This window comes from Theropithecus gelada, chromosome 16 (assembly GCF_003255815.1).
Source record: "Theropithecus gelada isolate Dixy chromosome 16, Tgel_1.0, whole genome shotgun sequence".
In the NCBI taxonomy this organism is placed as follows: Eukaryota; Metazoa; Chordata; class Mammalia; order Primates; family Cercopithecidae; genus Theropithecus; species Theropithecus gelada.
The window spans coordinates 55838264-55848218 of record NC_037684.1 but is presented as its reverse complement, the minus strand read 5'-3'; the positions used below and the strand labels follow the sequence as shown (position 1 = coordinate 55848218).

At 56.7% G+C, this 9955-nt stretch overlaps 2 protein-coding genes and 1 non-coding gene across 4 annotated transcripts in view; 1 reads left to right on the top strand and 2 right to left on the bottom strand.

Annotated features, from left to right (window-relative positions):
- The window catches only part of FOXK2 (forkhead box K2), a 111906-nt gene extending 111282 nt beyond the window's left edge, over nucleotides 1-624 (bottom strand). The window contains exon 1 of the mRNA XM_025363495.1: nucleotides 73-624. Within this exon, the coding sequence (XP_025219280.1) occupies nucleotides 73-624 (552 nt within the window). The remainder of the gene's footprint in view (nucleotides 1-72) is intronic.
- A 2330-nt stretch (nucleotides 625-2954) lies between these two features.
- Nucleotides 2955-3026, top strand: TRNAM-CAU. The gene has a single exon. It is a non-coding gene; the product is annotated as a tRNA-Met (tRNA).
- Nucleotides 3027-9517: 6491 nt separating this feature from the next.
- Nucleotides 9518-9955, bottom strand: part of NARF (nuclear prelamin A recognition factor) — a 30225-nt gene continuing 29787 nt past the window's right edge. For both annotated transcript variants that reach the window (XM_025361512.1, XM_025361513.1), the window contains one exon: nucleotides 9518-9864. In XM_025361512.1, the coding sequence (XP_025217297.1) occupies nucleotides 9623-9864 (242 nt within the window). In that variant the 3' untranslated portion in view covers nucleotides 9518-9622. The remainder of the gene's footprint in view (nucleotides 9865-9955) is intronic.

Here is a 9955-nt window from a genome sequence, read left to right as displayed (position 1 = left end):
GGGGGTCGGGGGTGAGAGACCGGCGGGCTCGCGGTGACAGGGAGGCCTCCCGCCCCGCCGCGCTGTGGACACCCGCGCCTCCTGCTGCGCATGCTCGGACCGGACGCCCCCGTGAGGGCCCGGGCTGCGCGCGAAGGTGTCGCCGAGCACCTGACAGGCCACCCGCGTGACCCCCGCGTGACCCCCCGCGTGACCGCCGGCGGCTCCCGCTGAGGGACAAGAGCCGTCCAGGAGCGGGACCCTCGCCTCCGCCTTCAGAGGCGCCAGCTCTGTCCGCAAACCCGGGGGCAGTCGGGTGGGGGCCTGAGGCGGCGCCTGCGATGCCGCAGCTTTGTAGTCGGGCTTCCGCGCCGGGATCGGGACGAGTAAACGCTTCCGGCGCGCGCGGCTGACGCTGACCTGACGCTCGGGCATCCGGGGTAGAAGCCGCGGGCGCATCTGCCAGGGGCGTGGGCAGACGCTGGTGCCGACCTCCCCTCTAAGGCTGTGTGAGGAGGACGCCCGACGCCCCTCTTTGGGGCCAGCTGCCTGCGGAGGGCGAGCAGCTGAGAGGAAAATCGGTTTCCCACCTGCACGGGCCCATCGCCTGTTGCTGCCACCGTGGGCCGGCGGGCGGGCGGGCATCGTGCAGGGGCAGCGACAGTGGGTTCCTGCGGGGACGCGGATCCGACCAGGTCCAGCCTCAGGGTCTGTTCCAGCCTGGCTCCTGCGCCTTCCACAGGAGGAGGATGAGAGAGGCCACCTGTCACCAGGGGCGGGCTGCCCCACCCCACTGGTGTTGCGAGGTGTGCTTGGTCGCCAAAACATTTTAGCAGGAGCCCTTGCCCGGGCAGGCTTGAACGAAGAAAGAAGCCTGGGCGTGCCCTCCTTCCGTGTCCTCATGACCATTTTGGTCCGATGCCGTAAAACAAGCATCACTAAGGGGGCTGGAGAGAGTCTGGCCCGCATCTTTAGATTGCCTGGTACACCCAGAAGAGTGGGGACCATCTCTTCTCAAATTCTGGGCCTGTTCCAAGAGGTCCATCCTACACACCTCATCAGCAAGCTTTTGACACCAACCCTCCAATCTGGTTTTGAGCCTAGCAGCTTGGCCCAGCCCGGGACAGTCCTGAGCTTCCCTGTCTTCTCCCGGTCGACACCTTTTCACCTCTGTTCCTGTATCCGTGTGCTTGGGTTTGTAAGACTCACACAACACCCATTAGACTGCGGAGGTGAAGGTTTGCAGTACAGGCCTGTGGGTGCAGCACAGGGAGCCTCACCCCATCGGCAGCCCCCAGTCTGGAGGTTCTGAGCCCAGGGCTGCACCCTGTGCCCTGCCGGGTGCCAGCAACATCACAGAGTTCCCTGGCTGCAGCCTCCCCTCCCTCCAGTGCTCTTGGCAACGTGGCCATACGCGTAGGGCCCCAGCTGCTTCCTGTAGTGCTTTGGGATGTGTGCTCTAGGCCCACCTCCACCTTTCTTACCCGAGGCCGTCTGGAAGGCAGCGGGCAAGACAGCTACGGGCTGCAGCCAATGGGAGGCACTGGCAAGGAGACTGGAGGGTGGAGCGGAGGCTTGGGTATTCCTCAGCTCTTTCTCTGCCTGGCCGAGGGTCGATGGCTCCTCTCAGGAGAGCCATGCCTCCTGTTTGGTGGCCCATCCCATTAGCTCCAGCTCTCACCGGGTCCAGGCTGCTGGGCTCAGGCCTCCGTGCTGACCGTGGCTTGTGTCAAGATGCTCCTCACAGACAGTTCATGGGACTAGCTGCACCTGTCTCCTTTCAGTGTCCCGGCTCATACTTTCAGTTGGATCCCAGGAGTTTCAGGTTTTTGTTTTGTTTTGTTTTGTTTTGTTTTGTTTTGTTTTTTTGAGACGGAGTCTCGCTGTGCTCCCAGGCTGGAGTGCAGTGGCCGGATCTCGGCTCACTGCAAGCTCCGCCTCCCGGGTTCACGCCATTCTCCCGCCTCAGCCTCCTGAGTAGCTGAGACTACAGGCGCCCGCCACCACGCCCTGCTAGTTTTTTGTATTTTTAGTAGAGACGGGGTTTCACCATGTTAGCCAGGATAGTCTCGATCTCCTGACCTCGTGATCCACCGGCCTCGGCCTCCCAAAGTGCTGGGATTACAGGCTTGAGCCACCGCGCCCGGCCTTGTTTTGTTTTGTTTTTTTTTGAAACTGGGGTCTGGCTCTGTCGCCCAGGCTGGAGCGCAGTGGCACGATCTCTGCTCTCTGCTTCCTGGGCTCAAGCGATCCTCCCACCTCAGCCTCCTCAGTAGCTGGGACTACAGGCGCTCGCTGCCAACCCCTGGCCATGTTTTCTTTTTGTATTTTTTGTAGAGGCCGGGGTCTCCCTGTGTTGCCCAGGCTGGTCTCAAACTCCTGAGCTCAAGTGATCCTCCTGCCTCAGCCTCCCAGAGTGCTGGGATTACAGCGTGAGCCACTGTGCCCGGCCAACAGTTTTTAATTTAATTTTATTTTATTTTCTTATTTTTTGAGACAGAGTTTCACTCTTGTCGCCCAGGCTGGAGTGCAATGGCGCAATCTCGGCTCACCACAACCTCCACTTCCTGGGTTCAAGCAATTCTGCCTCAGCCTCCCGAGTAGCTGGGATTACAGGTGAGCGCCACCACACCCAGCTAATTTTGTATTTTTAGTAGAGATGGGGTTTCTCCATGTTGGTCAGGCTGGTCTCAAACTCCCGACCTCAGGTGATCTGCCTACCTTGGCCTCCTGAAGTGCTGGGATTACAGGTGTGAGCCCCCAAGCCCGGCCTCCAGCCAATGTTTTAACAGCAGAAAAGGACATGAATTCAGAGAGTTTTATCTATAAGAAGTTGAGAGAAGAGGAGTAGGCTGAGCATGTGCCTTGCCCAGTCAGTCCTCGGTTGGCCCCTGTTGGCCAGTAGAGGTCGCCGCCTGCAGGGAGATGACTCGTGTGGTCATGATCTGACTCAAGGTGACTCCCACCTCACAGTCAGCAGAGTGGCGCAGCGGAAGCGTGCTGGGCCCATAACCCAGAGGTCGATGGATCGAAACCATCCTCTGCTATGGACTTGTTTTCCTTCCTGACTGGGCAGCCTGTGGGCCCCTTTCTAATTCCTCCCCAGGCCCCAGTAAACATCCCTGGTCGTGTCAAGGCGCGGAGGATGGGCAGCGGCAGCAATCCGAGTTCAAATCTCCATGTGAACCCACCTTGCCTCACAGCCTAGTCCCAGGAAGGATGGCAGTAGTGGGCTTATTGCCCTCTGCACTCCCTGGCTTGGGCAAGAACCCTCCCTGAGAGCAGGGGAGGGGTTTTGTACTCCTCAGTCCTCTTCTCTGTGTGTCCACCTGGCCCGGGACCCCCCCATCAGTACCTGCTCATGGCTTAGAGAACAGGGTCTGGGCATAGTACATGCATCCTTTGCAGCGTTTTTGAGGCTTTGAAACCTCCCTGGCCACACTTAGCTCTGCTCCTCCACGTGGCCAAAGGTGCCTGCAGAGGCTGGCACCCTTCTCCCTGTCCGGCTGCCAGGGAGCCTCCTGCCATCAACCGACTCACCAGGGACCCCTCCTGAACCCAGCAAGTGTTCTCCTGCCAAAAGGGTCTGGCTGGATCCCCATTCTCTCTTCCCTTCCTTTCCTGAGGGTATGGGCTTAGGGGTTCCTGCCTTTTCTTTCCCTTTTAACGTTCTTTCTTTCTGTCTTTCTCTCTCTCTAGTTTTGGCTAGAAGATCAAGGCCAGGTGCAGTGGCTCACACCTGTAACCACAGCACTTTGGGAGGCTGAGGCAGGTGGATCGCTTGAGGTCAGGAGTTGGAGACCAGCCTGGGCAACATGGTGAAACCCTGTCTCCACAAAAAATACAAAAATTAGCCGGGCATGGTGGTATGCGCCTGTGGTCCCAGCTACCTGGGAGGTGGGAGGGTCTCTTGAGCCTGGTAGGTCGAAGCTGCAGTGAGCTGAGATTGTACCACCGCACTCCAGCCTGGGTGACAGAATGAGACCCTGTCTCAGAAAAAAAAAAAAAAAAAAAAGCGGGGCGGGGGCTGGGGCTGGGATGTTACGGCCCTCTGGGTTGGCATTCCCACTCCACTGACATCAGAAGCTGGAGGTGAGAACCTCCCTCCAACAGGAGACAAATGCAGCCGCAGTACTCCCCGTACATCCCACCACCAGGCCCCGGCATCCCACGTGGACACAGTACCCATGAGGATGGCACTGACATCCCAAAGTGCCCGTGCTGCTGCCTGGCTGTCTGTGTCCAGACTGGCTCAGGGACAGACTCCTCAGGTACCAGAGCCCAGGACAGTTGCAAACACTGTGCTCTGGGCCTGGAGTGGGGAAGGACTGCCGGCTGCTACATGGTCTTTCCATGACAGGGCAAAAAGGAGGGGGGAAATTGCAGGACAGATACCCTGATGGTGGCTAAAGCCGAAGACAGAGGAACAGGAGGATTCTGCCAAGATCGATGTGAGAGGAAGGCTTAGGGGCATCAGAGAGGAGGCGAAGTGTTGGCAGTGGTTAGCAGCCACTGCTCCCGCTCCAGTCCCTCCTCCCAATTCCACTGCCACTCGTCCACACTCACCATGCAGATGCCGTGTCTGTCACTCTGCCTTGCCAGGTTTTCCTTCTTATTCTAATCAAATTTCAAACCAGGCTGGTGCGGTGGCTCATGCCTGTAATCCCAGTACTTTTGGGAGGTTGAAGGGAGAAGATCACTTGAGTCCAGGGGTTCCAGACCAACCTGGGCAACATGGCAAAACCCTGTCTCCACAGAAAGTACAAAAAATTAGCTGGGAGTAGCGGCGCATGCCTGCAGTCCCAACTACTCAGGAGGCTGAAGTGGGAGGATTGATTGAGTCTGAGAGGTTGAGTCTGCAGTGAGCCATGATGGTGCCACTGTACTCCAACCTGGGTGACAGGGCCAGACCCTGTCTCGAAGAAAAAAAAAAAAAAGTCCATGTCAGGACATAAACATCCATTTTGTACTTTAACCACTCCTAGAACCCCGGCTTTGGATGTCCTGACACTTGCCCCGGTGGGCTTTTAGTTTGCTGTTGCAGCTTGTTTACAGCAAATGCAGACGTAGAACAGACATCCTCCAGGTCCTGCACACTGGGCACCTGTGAGGTGGACTGCTCCAGGGACAGTTCCTAACAGCTAAGCTATACGACCTTTTTTTTTTTTTTTGAGACGGAGTCTCGCTCTGTTGCCCAGGCTGGAGTGCAGTGGCCAGATCTCAGCTCACTGCAAGCTCCGCCTCCCGGGTTCACGCCATTCTCCTGCCTCAGCCTCCCGAGTAGCTGGGACTACAGGCGCCCGCCACTACACCCAGCTAATGTTTCATGTTTTCAGTAGAGACGGGGTTTCACCATGTTAGCCAGGATGGTCTCGATCTCCTGACCTTGTGATCCACCCGTCTTGGCCTCCCAAAGTGCTGGGATTACAGGCGTGAGCTATACGACTTTTTATCAAGTTGGGGTGTTACTGCCAAACTGCACTCCAGCCAGCAGCCGTGAGCACTTCCTCTTCTTACTGTGCTGAATACTTAATAAAAACCTTTGCCTATCGGACAATTCGCATTTCAGCTTTGAAGCATTAAGCCCTGGCACCTACTCTCCTTGATTTCAGAACACAAGGCTCCTCCTCAGAAAGCAGAGCCGGCCTCTACCCAAAACCCACAGCTCGCCCTCTGCAGCGGCCGACTGAGGGCTCCTCACCATGAGTTGAGGGTTGATCTGCTTTACACAGATGCTCTGTTTGCAGTGGAAACATAAACACCGGGCCCCATCTAGAGGCGAAGTGGCCTTGGCAAGTCAGCCCTGCCTGGGCCACCGTTCCCTCCTCTGACATCTCTAGTCTAGACTCAGCGTGAAGGTCACACGACTGTGGGAGGCCATGTGTCCAAACGCCTCAGTTGCTCAGCTCTGGGCCCGCAGATGAGGCCATGGGACACCCTCAAAGCCAGCACACACCCAAGGGTTCACCCTAGATCCACACCCCAGGCAAGCGGCAAACCAACAGGCGGGCACAGTGGATGAGCCTGTTGGCAACTCCAGCAACACTAAGGAAGGACCAGTGTGGACAGTCTACACTGGCTGCAACAAGTATAAGCTCTCAGGACAGGTGGAAATGGAATTGAGAAATCTGGGCTTTGCTGCTCAGACCACAGGCACCGAAGAGCAGATCTATTCACTGGGACGGTAACACACGTTTATCAGATCAGACGTGTTCGGGCCCCTGCGGTACACGGCAGCGCCAGAGCACACATGGCCGTGTTCCTACATGGTGGTGCCAGCACGGGATGCCACCAGGGCTCATCTCCTCCTTCTCATGCCAGGACCAGCCTGGCTCACTAGCGGGCATGGGCTGGGCACACCATCCCCCCAGACCAGCCTGGCTCACCAGCAGGCACGGGCCGGGCACACCATCCCCCTGGACTAGTGTGCTGCCTCACACCAGGACCAGCCTGGCTCACCAGCGGGCACGGGCCGGGCACACCATCCATCCTCCCCGACCAGTGTGCTGCCTCACACCAGGACCAGCCTGGCTCACTAGCAGGCATGGGCTGGGCACACCATCCCCCCGGACCAGCCTGGCTCACCAGCAGGCACGGGCCGGGCACACCATCCATCCTCCCTGACCAGCGTGCTGCCTCGCACCACATCTAGGTGCCTTGGTCTGGCCGCTAATAGTGTTCCCGTTATAATGAAGGAACTCTCGCCACTTTTCTCCTGTGCAGAAGAAATGCACACGGTCCCCCATAGCTATAACCCACCAGCAGGCACGGGGACCCCAGCATCTCATGTTGGTGCCCAGTCCCTCAGCCTGGCCGCCCCACACGACCAGCAGGGATGGCTTCATGGCAGGCCAGCTGTGGTGCCCTGTGCAGTGGTTACTGCGGGAGGTGATTTCTTCACTGTAGCAGGGTGGCCCTCTGCCGCCTCCTGGTGCTCTAGGCCTGGTGAGCATCTTCCTGGAGGAAGACAGAGGACTCTCCTGACTCCACACCAGGTGGCAGCTCAGGAAGCACAGGCGAGGCCACCTGGCATGGCCGTGGTGAGGACGGCAATGCACCACAAGATGTGGCCCTGCTGGCGCAGCAGGTGGCTAGGCTCACTCAACTGTTCACTCAGACACGCTGCAACTGTTTATTCCAGAATCAGAGGTTGGAAACCCAACTGTATATAGACTGAAAGCAAAACAAATACACAGCTGAACATGATATATGCAGTCATCCAGCAAGACAGGCAATGGAACACAATATACGCAGTTATCCACAAGACAGGTGCACAGGCACAGCACACAGAGTGAGATGAAGGCAGCCGAGCGTACAGAGGCTCTGCAGCACGGAGGGCTGGGAAGGCCACCAGTCGAGTTAACCCAATCCCAGTGCTTCAGGACACCTCCGGCCACACTGACATCTCTCTTCTCCTGGGATGAGCCCTAGGGTGCAGCTGCGCGGTTCCGCGGATTTTCAGGTGTCTGCCAGCTCTGTTTCACTGTCCATGGTTAAACTGCTTTCTCCTTTAAAAAAATTTTTTTTTTTTGCCAGGTGCAGTGGCTCCCGCCGGTAATCCCAACACTTTGGGAGGCTGAGGTGGTCGGATCACCTGAGGTCAGAAGTTCCAGCCTGATCAACATGGCAAAACCCCGTCTCAACTAAAAATACAAAAATTATCCGGGCGCAGTGGTATGCGCCTGTGAGCCCAGCTGCTCCAGAGGGTGAGACAGGAGAATCACTCGAACCCAGGAGGTGGAGGTTGCTGTGAGCCGAGATCGCGCCACTGCATTCTAGCCTGGGTGACAAACTGAGGCGCTGTCTCAAAAAAAAAAAAAAAAATTTGTCGAGACGGAGTCTCACCATGTAGAAACTCCTGGACTCAAGCAATCCCCTCGCCGTGGCCTCCCAGTGTGCTGGGATTATAGGGCAAGAGCTGCCATGCCCAGCCTCTCCTTTCTTTTTAAGGCAAGCTCATGCCCGCAGTGCCATGCCAGAATGGAGGGGGCTCCATCACCCTGAGCACAGAGGGCTTCATGGCGAGTGGATGGGCCAGGGCTGTGTGTGAGAAGAAACCTGTCTGCGAAGGGTGACGGGGAAGTGTTCTGCGGGAGGCTGGACCACCCGAGCATCCTCAACCCCTCAGGGTCGGACAGAGCCTTTACCCGACTCCCACCTCATGACAGTGCTGAGGAGCTGGGGCTCGCCCGCACCCACCCAGCTTGTGCGGGCTGCCTTCTCAATTTTCCACTCTCGTGTCTGCCACCCTTGTCAGGCCCTTCCCTTGCCGCAATGCAAGTCTAATTCAAAGACTGAATGTACAAGTTTAAGCTCAGGGCCTCCAGGGCCCTGAGTGTGGTCCAGGAGGGTGGTGACTGGCTGTGAGGAATGGGGCCTAGTGTTGTCAGAAACTACAGTTTTTCTAAGAAAAGCTGGAAATCCAGATTTGTGTATGAGTCTCCTGAGTCTAAAAGGCTGACAATTAATGTTCTGTCAAAAACACTTTCAAGGAAAATATGAGTGGGTAAAAGAGCCAAAATGGGCAGGAATCTGGGACTGTGGACTGCCTGCCCTAACAACCCCAGGGCCACAGGAGTCCACAGGCACAGCTGCCCCGCCTCTGCCCTCATTCCCACATCAAATCACCTCCGAGGCATGTGTGTTACAACCTCTGGGGGTCTTAGCTCGTCACAGGACACTTTCTGGAATTTTTTTTTATTTTTATTTTTATTTTATTTTTTTTTTTTGAGACGGAGTCTCACTGTGTCTCCCAGGCTAGAGTGCAGTGGCGCGATCTCGGCTCACTGCAAGCTCCGCCCCCCGGGTTCACGCCATTCTCCCGCCTCAGCCTCCCAAGTAGCTGGGACTAAAGGCGCCCGCTACCGCGCCTGGCTAGTTTTTTGTATTTTCAGTAGAGACGGGGTTTCACCATGTTAGCCAGGATAGTCTCGATCTCCTGACCTTGTGATCCACCCGCCTCGGCCTCCCAAAGTGCTGGGATTACAGGCTTGAGCCACCGCGCCCGGCCTCTGGAATTTTTTTTAACACCTAAAATACAGTAGTCTGTCTCCATTCTCACTCTTTGGGATTTTTTCACAATCTTAGGATAAAGGGATAAATCGGGGAAGTGCTCCTTTCATGTTAAAACGTTCCAATCTGCCCGGCACGGTGGCTCACGCCTGCAATCCTGGCACTTTGGGAGGCCAAGGCGGGTGGATCAGGAGGTCAGGAGTTCAAGACCAGCCTGGCCAACATAGTGAAACCCCATCTCTACTAAAAATACAAAAACTAGCTGGGCACGGCGGTGTGCGACTGTAGTCCCAGCTACTCGGAAGGCTGGGGCAGGAGAAATCGCTTGAACCTGGGAAGCAGAGATTGCAGTGAGCTGAGATCGCGCCATTGCATTCCAGCCTGGGCGACAGACTCCGCCTCAAAAAAAAAAAAAAAAAAAAAGTTCCAATCCCACACCTATTATGAAGATAGCACCACATGAAACTGCCTGAGGGGCCTCCAATAAATGGGGTAGCAGGGAACTCTGAGAAACCAAAGTAACCCATTGAGCAGTTTTCTTAAGTGTCTTTAATACTCCACTCAAGGCACCCCCTCCCTCTACTGAGAGTGGCTCTCGCCCCAAGAGCAGCTGGACGGCCCTGGCCTGACTTCACCACTTGATGTCCAGGCTGTGTGCGCCGCGCTCCTGGCTCTGGTATGTGGTGTGCAGCACCTCTCGGGCTTTGGGGGAGTTGATCCCCTCCAGCCACTCCTGGTACAGCTCCTGCATGTGTGCACTGGACTCCGGACGCCGCACAGGGATGTCAGCGTAAATGCCTTCCATCTGCCGCAGCAGGGCCTTATCCGCATGTCCATCTGGAGTCTGGGCTTGGCCTCTGCCATTTAAACATCCTGAAAGATGAACACAGGTGAGTTTATCCTGGGCTCAGGCGATCTGTCCGCGTTAGCTTCCTGGGCAGCTAGGACTACAGACACACACCAC